The 14,345-nt window shown below is 54.7% G+C and overlaps 1 protein-coding gene across 1 annotated transcript in view; it reads left to right on the forward strand.

Moving 5' to 3' along the window:
* The window catches only part of TBCD (tubulin folding cofactor D), a gene marked incomplete at both ends in the record, with an annotated part of 136,773 nt that overhangs the window by 85,023 nt on the left and 37,405 nt on the right, over positions 1-14,345 (forward strand). Inside the window, 4 exons of the mRNA XM_080714184.1 lie at positions 81-138; positions 6,454-6,483; positions 8,940-9,025; positions 14,321-14,345. The exon at positions 14,321-14,345 is cut by the window's right edge and continues 56 nt beyond it. Of these exons, the coding sequence (XP_080570310.1) occupies positions 81-138; positions 6,454-6,483; positions 8,940-9,025; positions 14,321-14,345 (199 nt within the window). The remainder of the gene's footprint in view (positions 1-80; positions 139-6,453; positions 6,484-8,939; positions 9,026-14,320) is intronic.

The following is a 14,345-nucleotide window of genomic DNA, read 5'->3' on the forward strand; positions in this document are numbered from 1 at the left end:
GAGCAGCCACGAGGGAGAAGCCCCTGCAGTGACCCGTGGCTGCGCTCCACATCCCTCAGCTGTTCCTTTTCCTTTTGCAGTGCGCTGGTCATCGCCACCGTGTTTGACCGAGACGTGAACTGTAGGAGAGCAGCTTCTGTAAGTTTCTTGTTTTGACGTGTTCTGTCCCCGGGAGCAGGGTTGTGTGGGGAGTGTAGGGCCACGCGCCCCCGACACATGCCACCCCTGGGTGCACACCTGGCAATTGGAGATGGGCGCCACAGCGCAGCCCTCTGTCCTGGCTTCTCTCCACATATATGGCCAAGTTCCTCCGTGGACAGCAGGGGAGGAGAGGCCCGTCTGGTGGTGTGTTGCTGCTGCGTCCAGCTGCGCCCCTGGTGCCTGGGGCAGTCGCTCTCTCAGATGAGACCCGGCCACAGCAGGCGGGGGGACTGGGACGGAGAGGACCTCAGACGGCAGAGCCAGGTTCTGCACAAGCGCCTTCATCTCATACATGGAGCAGCGGCCACCTGCGTGTGGGGTGGTCAGAGCCGGGCAGCTTCACTCTGAGGGAGAGGCAGGCGAGGGTGGCTTGGCCGGGGCCTGGAGCCAGGGGCTCCCACAGCTCACACCCTGCAGCTGAGGCGGTGGGCTGTGAGGGATGGTGGCTTGTGCACGCAGCTGCAGCGGGCCTGGGGGGGGCGTGGCACGCAGGCACCCCATTCACATTGCTCAGCGTGGGCTCATTTGTGGGCACAGGATGTGTTGTGCCTTATGGTTCTCTACTCAAGGTCTTGCCTCTCTGCAAAGCAAGAAGTCTGCCTTTTCTTTCCAGCCCCAGTTCCACCCGTTTCCCCCTTGCCCAGCCGTGGAAATGGGCTGCCTGAGCTCGGGTGGCATGCTGCCAGCTCTGCCCAGCGCCCTGGGTGGCTGAGCGGCTGAGCGAGTCCTGGTCCACCACATGCTGCTGGAGGCTTCACTGTGAACAGTGTGGCGGTGTGTGAGTGATCGTGTGGCTCTCGCTCTTTGTCCTGTTAGTGTGGTGCAGTGTGTGCATTGGGTTTTTGTTTGTTTTTTGGTGGTACTGGGGGTGGAACCCAGAGGCTTTCTACCTCCGGGCTATACTCCCAGCCCTATTTTATATTTTATTTTGAAACAGGGTCTCACTAAGTAGCTGAGGCTGGCTTCGAACCTGTGCGATCCTCCTGTCTCAGCCTCCCAAGTGCAGGGATTACAAGCGTGCGCCACCACGCCCGGCTGTGTGCATTGGTTTTCAGGCCTCATACCAGCTGTGTGCTGCTGGCTCGGTTGCTCAGAGTGTGCTTTCTGTGTTTGTGAGGGTGTGGATGGGTCTGTTGCTTGCTTTGCTGAGTTATTTTTGCTTGGTTTTAGAGTCAGGAGGACGTAGTTCTGTGAATTAGTTGGGAATGTTTTTTCTGTTTTTTACTAGAGGTATCAAAAATTGGTTTTATTTCTACTTTAAATATTTGGTGGAATTTACCAGTGAGCCCACCAGGTTCTTGGTGGAAGGCTGCACATTCCCATTGCTTCTTTACTGTCTGTCTTCTCTGCATCAAGGGATGGCTCCCCTGAGTTGCTAGGCACAGGGATTCCTCCTCTTGCTTCCCAACGCATCAGTCCCTATCCTGAGCCACATGTGACAGTTCCAGGCCACTTCTTACCTGGTGGCTACTGCCCAGCTACAAGTGCTCAGGCCCTGGTGTCCACTCCCAGTCAGCCCAGGTCTGGGACTGGTCAGCATGCTGCAGAGGGGCTCATTCTCTGTCCTCTGCCCATGGGGCAGTGCAGGAAGAGCACTAGCTTCCCAGTTAGTGCTGGGTGCCCTGGGTGGAGCACCAACTTTCCAGGGGGGTAGCATGAGTGAGCTTCCTCAGCCGGGGCTCAGTGAGGTGCCCCGGGTGGAGCACCAGCTTTCCTGGGGAGGAGCATAGGCTTCCCCCAGGCCAGGTTCAGTCAAAATTAAGACCTTTAGCTGGGCGTGGTGGCACACACACGCTTGTAATCCAAGCATTCCGGAGGCTAAGACCAGAGGATCGCAGTTTGCGGACAGCCTCAGCTACTTAGTGAGGCTCTCTGCAACTCAGTGAGGCCCGGTTTCAAAATAAAGAATAAAAAATAGGACAGGGGGTGTAGCTCGGAGGTCGAATGCCCCTGGGTTCCATCCCCAGATCCGCCAAAAAAAAAAAAAAAAAAAAAAAAAAAAAAAATTAAGACTATTAAACTAGCAAGAAGTTCTTTGCATTACATACCATCCAAATTCATCCCATGTACGTAGTAGGGTGTAGTTAGAGCAGCAGAAGGTACCAGACGATTGGGTCTGAGGCTCACTGGAAAGGCTACGACCGAGCAGCTGGTTGTCAGGAACAAAACATACCTCACTCACAATGAAGCTGTTGCTTCGCCCTTGTAGCTGATGTTTTGCCCGCGCTTCACCCCCAGGTGCACAAGTACCCCAGCCACCTGTCAGGGCGGGAGGCCCCCGGGAAGGCAGGCCTCCCACGAGCCATGGGGCTGGGGCTGATGGCTTTCTGCTGCCCTTCCTTCCTCTCCAGCTTCTGGTGTCTGGCACTGCTGCCCCTCTGGGGCCCGGCAGCCACAGCACTCCCTAGTAGCAGTGGCCGGCAAGCCTGCGGCTTCCGCTCCTCACTGTAGGACCGTGCCTTCCGGTTCTTAGCACCCATGTGTGGGGTAGTAGAGTGGAGCCTGGTCGTTCTTGGTAGTAAATCTGTGAGTGGGGTTGTGGAAAGGAGGAAGGCCACGTTAGCTGCTGGCCACCATTGCTCCGTGGGCTAGAAGGTGTACTGCAGGCCCCCGGTTCCGACACTGGGACAAGGTGTCTTCCCTGCAGGAGGACTGGGGCAGTGGTGCGGTGGCTTCTATGGTGTGGCAGTGGGCCGCCACCTGTAGTAGAGAAGCTGAGGCCTCCAGCTATCCTTTTCAGACGTCCCACCCAGCTCTTCATTTGACGCTTGTCGCTCGGGGTGAAGATCTGTGTGCAGCTGTAGATTTGCAGCAGCCCAGCTGTGAAGTCCAGCAGGACAGCCAGCAGTGGACGCTCAGGCACTGCCTGAGTCCTCGGGGCTCCTGCTGGTCCCGTGTGTGCTGCCTAGGGTGTGTATCTGTAGCTCCCTGGTCGTCGTCTTCATCCGGGCCTTTCTCCCAGCCGCCCAGAGCTGCAGTTCTCTTCTCCAGCTTGGTGATTCTGTCACTTCAAGAACATTATACAGAGCCAGGTGTGGTGGCGCACGCTTGTAATCTCCGTGCTTGGGAGGCGGAGACAGGAGGATCGCACAGGTTTGAAGCCAGAAGAGACCCTGTTTCCAAATCAAAATATAAAATAGGTCTGGGAGTGTAGCCCTAAAGTAGAAGGGCTTCCAGGAACCCTAGTACCACCAAAAATAAAAAAAATTTAAGAACATACAGAGCCTGGCGTGGCAGAGCCTGTAACACAGTACTTGGGAGGCAGAGACAGGATCACAGGTTTGAAATCAGCCTCAGCAAATCAGTGAGACTCTGTTTCCAAATAAAAGATGAAAATAGAGCTGGAGGTATAGCCCAGAGGTAGAAGGCCCCTGGGTTCCATCCCCAGCACCACACACACCCCTCTCCTCCCAGTGTCCCCCCAAACCCGCTATCCAATGGACTCTCCGGTGCACGGCTCCCTGGACCTGTCCAGCGCGTCAGAGGCAGTTGCCGCCTTGTGTCCTGCTTCGGCTTTGCTGTAGGTCATCTGACAGATGATTGCTGCTATCCTGGCTCTTGAGAATTAAAGCTGCCGTGAATGTCCTTGTGTAGGTTTTGATGTGAACATAGCCTCTGCTTCTCCAGAGCAAATGTCAGAGCGTGGTTCCCGGGCCTACCCTCCAAGGGGCCGTCAGACCGTTCCAGGGGGCCGCGCGCCTCCACACCGAGTGCGAGCTCTGTTCCCCGCGCTCGCGGCCTTGAACGTGGCTGTGGGCTTCCTTTGGCCTCCCTGAGTTTGAGGCTTGGACTTGCTTTTCTTGATGGCTGGTGATGATGAGCCTCGTTGAGGGGTCATATTTGTGCCACTGTGCATCTTATCTTGGCAGAGTGTCTGAGACTTTTCCATCTTCTCATTGCAGTGTTTTTTACTGCTGACTTCGGGGAGTTCTCTGCGTTCTGGGTGCTAGTCCTCTGCTGGGTGTGTGGTTTGCAGATACCTTTCTCTCTTCCTTTGGAGTTCTGAGGAGTCTTGTTCTCCAGTGTCTCCACTGAGATGTGCTCTTCGTGAGTCCAGCCTGGCCCGGATCCTGATAATTTTGAGCGTGTATTTCGTCCTGTGCTGCTGGCCACCAGCCGACAGCCGTGTGTCTCTCCTGTTACTTTGCGCCATCATGGCTGCCACTGCTGCAGTCAGCCTTCGTATTGGGTGGGTGATTTTCCCCCAATTGTTTCTCCTCTTCCTCTTCCTTCTTCTTCTTTTGCAGTACTGGGGATTGAACCTAAGGGCATTCTACCTCTGAGCTATACCCCCAGCCCTATTTTACTCTTTATTTTGAAAAGATCTCACTAAGTTGTGGAGGGCCTCACTAAGTAGCTGAGACTGGTTGCGAACCTGTGATCCTCCTGTCTCAGCCTCCCAAATTCTGGGATTACAAGTGTACACCACTATACCCAGCTCTCTTTTTTATCGTTTGGCACTGGGGATTGAACGTAGGGGCATTAGACTTCCTAGCTACATCCTAGCCCTTTTTATTTGTTTGTTTGTTTATTTTTGTGGGTCTGGGGATGGAACCCAGGGGCATTTGACCTCCGAGCTACACCCCCTGCCCTATTTTTTATTCTTTATTTTGAAACCGGGTCTCACTGAGTTGCGGAGGGCCTCACTAAGTAGCTGAGGCTGTCCGCGAACCGCGATCCTCCGGTCTCAGCCTCCCGAATGCTGCGATTACAAGTGTGCCCACCACGCCGGGCTGCCCTTTTTATTTTTTATTTTGAAGCGATCTTGCTAAATTGCTGATGGTCTCACTAAGTGCTGAGGCTGTCATTGGACCTGCCACCTTCCTGTCTCAGCCTCCCAAGTACTGGGTTTATAGGTATGTACCACCACCCCAGCCCAGTTTCTTCTTCTTAAAGTTTGTTTTATAGCTGGGGGTGGTGGCGCACACTTGTAATCCCAATACTTCGGAGGCTGAGATAGGAGGATCTGAGTTGGCGGACAGCCTTAGCTACTTAGTGAGGCCTTTCACAACTTAGTGAGACCCTGTTTCAAAAATAAAGAATAAAAAAATAGGACTGAGGGTGTATCTCAGGTTAATGCCGCTGGGTTCAGTCCCTAGCACCGCACACACACACATGAACATGAACAGGTGCTCTCCCCCCCAAAGTTAGTTTTATTATTCTAGGACTTGTGCTTTTCCATGTAAGTTTTTTAGATGATGTCACCAGAATGGAAAAGGTGTTCCTAAATATCATATTGTATTTAAGTTGACATTACATCTATTTTTAGTTGCTCTTTGGTTATTTTCCTTTAATGAGTTTATTGCAAAAGTTTCTAAACCATGAGCAGCAGATAGCAAGCGTGGCCCCCAGTCTAGTATCCTGTGAGCTCCACCCTGGGGCGTTCCCCAGTGTCGACACCCAGCCCCGAGGTCTGCTGCCCTGGACGCAGCGTGTTCACGGGCATCCACCTGGCTGTGGGTGGGCAGCACAGGCCTGGGCTGCTGTGCTTCCGCAGGTCACGTCTGTGCGCCTGCGGTGCCCTTGGGGTCCAGCCAGTGATGGAGTTGTCCCCACATAGGTCGTAGGCGTTTCTCCTGGCCTCCCCACTTCTCTGTGCCGCTTTCGCCTGCTGCTGGCCACCCGTGCCGATGGCCGCGGTGCAGTTCTTCCTGAGGCTAGTGTCCTCTGTGTCTTCAGCCTGGTGGCAGGCCTCAGCCCTGGGTGCCTCTGAGAGTGTGTGCGGCCTGCTGGTGACACACAGGAAGTGAGGTGTCAATGCCGCCCTGCCCAAACGGCCCGCCCGCCCGCCCGCCTGGGGCATACCAGGGCAGGAGGAGGGAGTGAAGTCCGAAGGCTCCACCTCAAGCACTAAGCTTGTCTAAGTTCCTGGGACCTCGCAGGGGCCGTGGCAAGGAGTTCCTGAAGCAGCCTTTGGGCATGGCCTTTATTAAGGGGGCCTGTTTGGCACTCTTGTGTTTCTCTGGGGCCTAACCTGGGCTCTGGTGTGAAGCTATGTTCTCAGTGAAAGGCCATGTCTCAGGATGTGCCTGGTTTTATACACTGAATTCTTAAATTGTGGTTTAAAGAGCACCAAGACATAAAAACAGTGACAAGCTACCCTCAGGGCCCTGTTCACCAACAATGAGGACTTTTATTTTAAAAAATCAAGCCATGGGTCATTCACGCTGGCTGTTTGTTTTGACTCTGCCCTCTGATGTTAGCAGCAGCAACCCTCACTCACCTGTTCTGTTTGTTCTTTCTGTTCCTCAGGCTGCCTTCCAGGAGAATGTGGGGAGACAGGTATGGCTACTTTATAAATCTTCATTCCCGAAACTTCCTGTGGGGTTTGAGGTGGGAATCTCGAGAGCTGTAAACTTTGCATTGTTGGCAGTGGGCAAAAATTCACCCCGAGTACTGATAAGCGCTGGCCCTGGACCCACCAGGAATACTGATAAGCGCCATGCTCCTGGCCCTGGCCTCACCACCTGTGCATGCCACAGGAAGCCACGTGTGGGTTCTTCTGTGTGGTCGGCAGCCCTGCAAGGGCTGTACCTGTCCAGGCAACGGGCACGCTGCAGGGGACAGGTGGGTCCCCGGCTCATGCGACATGAGAGCTTCTCAGCGGGATCAGATCCAGCCTTGGTTTCCATAAGCCTTGACTTTAGGACCCCCTCAATGCCTAGGACCACCCTGCTGCGGCTGCGCTTGGGGCTGGCTGCCTGCGTCACTCAGCCCTAACCTGTCACGGGTCAGCCTTGCCTGGGAAGGGCGTCTGACGCTGGTCACTGGCAGAAAAGGACAACGGATGGAAGGGGCCTGGGCTGCAGGGACCAGCCGGGGCAGAGAAGAGGGTCCCCATGAGAAACTGTGAGATGGTGGGCAGAGTGATGTATGCATCTTGTCCTGGGGTCTGAGAGGTTGGATTGGATGATGGGATGTCCCTGGTTCTGGGGTCACCATCTGAGAGCAGGCAATGGGGTGCATCCGGTTCTGGGGTTCACTGTCTGGGAGGCTGGGCAGGCTGTGGCAGGATCCAGGCCTGGATGCAGCCCTGCACATGGAGCAAGGGGAGGGCTAGGCCAGGGTGGACGTGTGCTGGGCGGGGTTCATGGACAGCCTCAGGGAGATTGAGAAGGATGAGGCACCCCAGAAGCTGGGGCCTGGTGCCAGCCATGCCAGGCACAAGACTGCTGGCCCCTGTGTGGAATCAGAGCTGGCCAGGCCCCGACCGTGTGGCTGGCTGTGGTGGAGGAGGGCTGCCAGTGCCCTACCTCCTTTCCCTGGTGGCTGGGGCCATGTGTCAGAACCTTGGCTGGTGGCAGGCGCAGCAGACAGCAGCCCTTCCTCCCTGCCTCCCCAGGGTGGGGGGCGTCTGTCTGTAAGGGGACTGTCCTGCTCCGCACACGCAGAGGCACTGCTGTTTGCGCTCCACTCTCTGTGACCTCAGTGGTGTGGCTTCTCTCCTGGGGCAGGGGCCCTGAGCCAGTGGTTCTCAGACGTGAGCCGGCTGGAGGGCCACTGGAGCTCGTGCAGAGCTGGGCTGGGCTTGACCATGGCTCCCCTCCTGTGCCGACTTCAGATGTGGGAGTCCAGGAGGTGCGTGTGTGCGTGTCCTGGAGGTCTCGCCAAGGCCTGGGCGTGTGGCCAGGGAGCTGCAGCATGGGCCCTGAGCCCAGGTCCCTGCTCAGCAGCCCTGCCTTACTCACCTGTTGCTGACTTGGGCTCCAGATGGCAACGGATGCCACCATGTTTGTCAGACTGAGTGGCTTTCATATGTAGCTTGAGAAACAAACCCCACTGTTTTTTTGACACGGTTTCTATGAAAAGGGAGACTCAGACCTTAAACTTAGCTCTTCTGTGGCAGCACTCTGGAGCTCGGTGCCTGTGAGCCATCAGAAGTGGCGGCAGCTGGTGGTGTGGGGCCCGGGTCCTGCAGAGCGTGACCCTGGGGAACCTACAGTTTCTGTTCAGCCGGCTCCTCCATCTTTGTGAGATACAGGAGCAAGGAGTTGGGGTTGGTATCTGGGCGCCTGTTGTTTCTTAAGCTCTGCTTGTCAGGCTCATGATTTGCTGCCAGGACTCCTGGGCACTGAGGAAGGAGCCCTGGTGGCGCCTCCTGGGCCCAGGGCCCATGATGCCCTCTGGGGCCTTTATAATGGCCCACTATGAGGCTTTTTCTGTATTTGTTTATGGCATCTTACATTTAATGTTTTCTTAGAGAATTGTTCACATTGTTTCTGGATTTTATTTTTTCCAGAGATTGGGGCAGTAGTGATGTGCAGGCTTTAGGGCCTCCCTCCTTTTGGGCCTTGGGGCTCCCTGCCGCTCCTGGTGCTGGCGGGCAACTGCTGTCTCTCACTGCCTCCTGTTCTCAGGTGGCACAGGCTGGGAGGCACCCGCCTTCCCGGGAGCCTGGCCCGGGGCTGCCCACTTGGGAGCTAGCTCCTGTGGGGGCTTTGTGTCCAGAGCAGGGTCAGGTGGGTGGGGATCAGGCCCATCAACACTGTTGAGACCTTTAGAAGAAAGGGCTTTGACAACGTTTCAAGGCTGAGACGTGCAGCGTCTGGCTGAGCAGGCACTGAGAGCCTGGACGCGCCCTCTCGGGTCTCAGGGATCATCTTCAAGTGCAGCAGCTGTCGTCAGCGTCCTGCCTGTGGCCTCGTGACCTTGAGATACCTTTGCTCATCCAGACCATTGTTGACCTCTTCTTCTTTTCTCCAGTTTTCACCCCCTGACCCAATTCTCTTTTTAACCAGGGCACTTTCCCTCATGGAATCGATATTCTGACCTCAGCTGACTACTTTGCAGTTGGTAACAGAGCTAACTGCTTCCTGGTCATAAGGTAAGTTCTGCATGTATATCCCCAAAGTGTGGCCGTCTCTTTGACATAGATGTCAAAATTCAATTTCCAGTGTTCTCTTTCTTCATCTTGGAACTTCCACTAAGTGTAGTATAATTTATATCAAGTTGGTAAGTTATTGAAACTTGTTTTATGCTGACTGGGTGGAAAGACATCACGCTGTATGCAGGGTAGGAGACAGGATGGAATCGGCACTTTCTCTGGCGGCTGCTTTGCTCCCCCTCATCCTGCGCCGTCGGTGCTAGTTCCATGCAGGGCTCGGTGTCTTACGGGGCATAACCACCAGGAAACTGCGCTATCTTCTCTGTAAAGACTGCTCTCACCAGCTGTCACACATCTATTGGTTTCTCAAAGCAAAACCTTGGATTCAAAGTGGATGTGTTTCTTTTTCTGTTTCCAAAAAAATAGTGTGTTGAAGTTGAAGTTACTTCTAAATTGTTTACCAGATGAGGAGAAGGGTCTTGAGAAACCAGGCCAAGAAATACATGTCCACCACCCTCGCTGCTGCTCGTGAGGTGGCGTCCGGGCGCTGCCGCTGCTTCCATTATCCAGGTCTACCCAGGTCACGGCACTGCAGCTGAAAGAGGTGCACCTGGACCAAGGGATTTATGTCCTCAGATTAGGACAAGAAACATGTCCAGTACGATTTTTAAAAACTCCTGCCATTTTATACCCTGAGGACAGATTCCCTAGCAGCCCTGCTGTGCAGACATGCAGAAATGACACTTCTCCATAACCAGCATCGACAGAATTTTTTCTAAAAAACGTAGCAGTTTCCCTAGGGGGATCTCAGAGCAGATGCACCGTGTGCGTTTTCAGTTCCCTCCCATCTCCCTTCAGCCTTGAACGTCCTTTTGTGCCCGTTCTTTTTCTGGTTCCGGTCATTTTCTCTGCGCATCTGTTGCATGCAGGCTCCCTACTTGTCCCTGGCTTTCTTGAGGTGAGTAACTGGCAGTTGAGCTTAGCCTGGGCATATTTCTACTTGTTGCCAAGGTTTCTGCCCCAGCTGTTAATCGATTAATTAATTAATTTTTGGTATTTGGAATTGATCTAGAGATGTTCTACCTCTGAGCTATACCCCCAGCCCTATTTTTTTTTTTTTTTTTGAAACAGAGTCTCACTAAGTTTCTGAGAGTTTCACTAAGTGGCACAGGCTGCCTTAAACTTGTGATCCTCCTGTCTCAGCTCCCCCCCCCCCCAGACTTTAAAAGCTGATGTGTCATTTGCTGTGTGTATTCTGTAAAACATGGCAGAAGTGGCCTAGTTCTGGCATGGTCTCTCCGTGCGTGTTTGCATCCTTGCGATGCCCAGGCCTGACCAGTTACCTCCAGGGACACTCCCAGGTACGGACTCTGCTTCACAACCCAGCCCTGTGGGGTGTTTGGCTGGGGCCTCCCCTCCTGACTGGGATCCTGCTATCAGCCTGGACCTGGGGCAGGGGCAGCAGGGCCAGTCCAGGCCAGGTATGAAGACTGAGCCTCCAGGGGGGTGGAGTGAGGAGCTGGCCTTCCCAAGGTCCAGGAGTGTACTGATGACCGGAAACAGGAGGACAGGGCCTGGGGGCCACCTGGGGGCCACCCGGGGCGGGGCGGGGTGGAGGAGGGAGGTGTCTGGTGGGTGCTGGGAAGGTAGGAGCTCTGCCCTGCGCTGTGGGGTCCCTCAGTCGAGACTGCAGCCTCGTTGATGTGGAGGGAGCCCCCCTGGAAGCTGGGTGCTCTGCTCCAGACTTGAGACTGACAGAGCCCTCAGGAGACCCTGTGTTGCTGCGTTAACACCACCTTTAAGTGCAGAGCGGCCAGGCTTTGTGGGGCCAGGTGGTGGGCTGCAGCGCCTACATGGTCTTTTGCCCACTTGTTAGTGTTTTCCTCCTGGAATTGGAGGGTTGGGGACACAGTTCCTCTCGGACGCTTGGCAGTGTTTTCCTTCTAAACTGTGGTGTGTGCCCTTTCTGTCTCCTGCATGCTCCCATGCCAAGCACTTTCCTGTTTTCTTTGAAAAGCTTTGTTTTTGTGTATCTTATTTCATTACATATAGCTTGCATATGTAGTAAAGGCCCCGATTTTAAAGTGGATTGAGGTGTTAGGGGTGGGATCTGCAGTGTGGCCAGTTGTATACCTTCCAGGCAGCCCACGCAGAGAACGCACACTCCTCCAGGAGGTGGCCTTGAGAATGGACCGCAAGTTCTGCGTCTTTCACCATGTGACTGGGTTCCCAGCGATCGGGTCAGTGGTCGCTGGTAATCGCCCAGTGTACCCACCCCAGTCGAGGGTGCACGGGTGCCTGGGGTCGCCTGGGGCCTGGCGGTCATCTGCACGTGGCTATCTTCTCCAGCCAGCAGGCAGAAGACTTTGGCAGGGTCATCTTCTTGATGTTGTAAATGTTCTTCTCTGTAAGTTTCCTTCTGCCACTGTTAGCCTCCAATGCTCCTTTCAGGTCTCTCAGATCCAGGTAGCCTGAAGTGCAACATCTCTGTGTCCAATCAGCAATGGCGCCCTCGTTTCCCGCCTCTTGCTCCTGTTCCCACACCTGATGAGCGACCTGGTTCTCCACGTGCACGCTCCCTAGCCCAGAAGAGCCTTGTCCTCCTCATGTGCCCTGCGGCCTCTTGTCCTGGCTGCTGGCTCACAACAGGCCCTGACCGGGTCAGTGCTCAGCCCGCCACCCTGGAGCTGTGCGAGTGCGCTTTAGGTCATCCCACCGCCCTCCTCCCGCACCTGCCCTCGCCTGGGAGCAGCGGGGTGTGGCTGTGGGTAGAGGTCTTGGCTGTGGATAGAGGTCTGCGGGGTCCTTCCAAGGCCACCGGCTCCATCCTTCATGGAGCCCAGTCCCACCCTGTGACCTCTTGGTACGGTGTCTTGTGTGCTCTTGAGGGTCTGTTCCTATCCTGCCTATGGACAGATTGGCTAGAGGCGAGAGGCACCTCTGGGTGCACTGAGGAAGGAGCGAGGGGTTTGGGTGTCCTCACCTGTGTCTAGAGCAGGTCTTGTCTGGGTCTGGACAAGGTATGAGTGCTGCTGGTCCTGTGCAGTGAATACTTAGTGGATTTAACTTCTCACCATGAGGTTGTATCTGAAAGGTTACCAAAAGTGGGATCGTGGATTGAAGGTGTTAGGTTTCCTTGGCCATGGGGCTGCTGTGCACAGCCCCGGCTCTCCTGCCCCTCTGCGGCAGCGGCAGCTCCTCGATGGCGTCACTTGGTGCGCAGCTCCTCTCTCGCGGCAAGGAGTCTGAGCACGGCTCTGCCCCTGAGCCGCCACCACTGCCTTGCCGGTGGCTGTGGAGCTCGTTTGCTTAGAGGAGCCTGTGTATTTTACAGACGTCCTGTGGCACCAGCTGCAGGGTTTGTTGTTGTTGTTGCTCGTCCTGACTTTATTTTTGGTGTTTTCTCCCTGGCACACATTTTTTTCTTAGGAGTATTGTTTTTGGTTTTTGTGGTACTGGAGATTGAATCCAGGGGCATTTTTACCTCTGAGCTAAACACCCCCAGCCCTATTATATCTTTTAGTTTGAAACAGATTCTCGCTAAGTTGCTGAGGTGTCCTTGAACCCGTGATTCTCCTGTCTCAGCCTCCCAAGAACTGTAATTATAGGTGTGTACCACTGTACCAGCTTTCTTTTTTTAAAATCAATTTCATTTTTGGGACAGAATTTCCTAAGTTGCCCAGGCTGCCTCAAGCCCTTGGTCCTCCTCCTCAGGCTTCTGCGTGGCGGGGATCGCAGGTGTGCGCCTCTGTACCTGGTTCCTTATGGCTCTGTGTTTGTCATAATCTGAAAGGCCCATCCCTCGGGAAGATGATTTTCTAAGTTCTCCTATGTCATTTTTGAGAGATGCAACTTCCATTCCATCCCTAGGGGTGCTGGGGATGGGACCCAGGACTTCAAGCAGGCTGGGCAAGCACTCTGCCTCAATGCGCACCTCACCGCGGGCCTGTGCAGTGGGTGGCTCAGCAGGCGCGGACAGTGTGCACGCCTGCCAGCCGTGTTTTCTGTGGGATGTCAGGGTTCCCACGAGCTCTGCAGCTCATCCTGTGCAGCCCCAGGCACTGCCGCTCTTCCCGTCGTCGTGGATTAGCTTTGCCCTTTGCAGAATGTCCTAGTGGTGCAGTCAGAAGGAACATACTGGTTCTTGTCTGGGTTCTTCCACTCAGCGCAGTGGTTTGAGGTCCACCAGAGTTGCTGCGTGCTCCTGTTAGCTGCTGTGGTGTGGCGTGCGCTGCTACTGGCTGAGCTCCTCCCTGTGGTGTGTATGTGGTGAGCAGTGAGGCCGCCTGTGTACCGTGTGATGTGCAGTGCTGTGTGGGTATGCCCGTAGAGAAGTAGTGAGCCATCCTGTGTACTGTGTGGTGTGTGCTGCTTCTGGCTGGGCAGTCTTCCCGTCAGTGTTCCTGTGGGTAAGTAGGTAAGATTGTTTTGAAATTTTGCCTTTGGTGAATGAAAGTCTTTTGAAAACTTATTAGGAAGTCTTTGTGTGGATGTATATTTTCATTTTCCTTAAAGACTTACAGGGGATATTCTGGGAACATTGAGGGCCTCCAAGGCTAGTCTCAGCAATTTAGTGAGGGCGTCCACAACTTAGACTGTTTCAGAATAAAAAATAAAATAGGTAGGGATGTAGCTTAGACGTAGATGTTCTCCTGGGTTCAATCCTTAGTGGAGTGGGCACACACACACACACACACACACACACACACACACACACACTCACCAGCAGTCTGCCTCTGCCACAGCCCTTTGTTGTTCCCTGTATTCCAAAGCCTCTCTTCCTCCCAGTCTTGGGCGTGTCTTGCTCTTTCCTTAAAACTTCCCACGCCATCACTGAAGTGTAACTGACGTCCGACCTGAGGATGTAAAGTTCACAGCTCGCTGGGTGGACATAGATGTGGACCCTCAAGACCCTCAGGTGGGCGCCGAGGGAGTGAGCACGCCGTCCCCACGAGCGCCTGCTAATCTGCCTCCATTCCGATAGATTTGTTTGCATCTTCTAGGACTTTGTGTAAATGGAATAAAATAGCACCTCCTTACTCGCCCCACTGCCTTGCGTAGTGAGGACGGGCGTGGGAGGCCACCCCCGCGACTGCTGCGGAGTGTGTGGCGTGGATGGTGGGCGCTCACAGCAGGACCCCCTTGAGTGCTGCGCTGAGCCTGCGTGCAGTCCCGTGGACTCGGGGAGAGGCGGGGTCAGCTGGCTAACTGTGTTTGAGAGCCATCATGTCCTCTGCAGTCTTGCAGGCACACGTGTGGTCTGGCTCCTCAGCACCCTTGTACGTTCTCTTCCAGCGTGTTCATCGCTGGATTTCCCGAG

This window comes from Muscardinus avellanarius (genome assembly GCF_963383645.1).
Source record: "Muscardinus avellanarius genome assembly, chromosome: 16".
NCBI classification, from domain to species: domain Eukaryota; kingdom Metazoa; phylum Chordata; class Mammalia; order Rodentia; family Gliridae; genus Muscardinus; species Muscardinus avellanarius.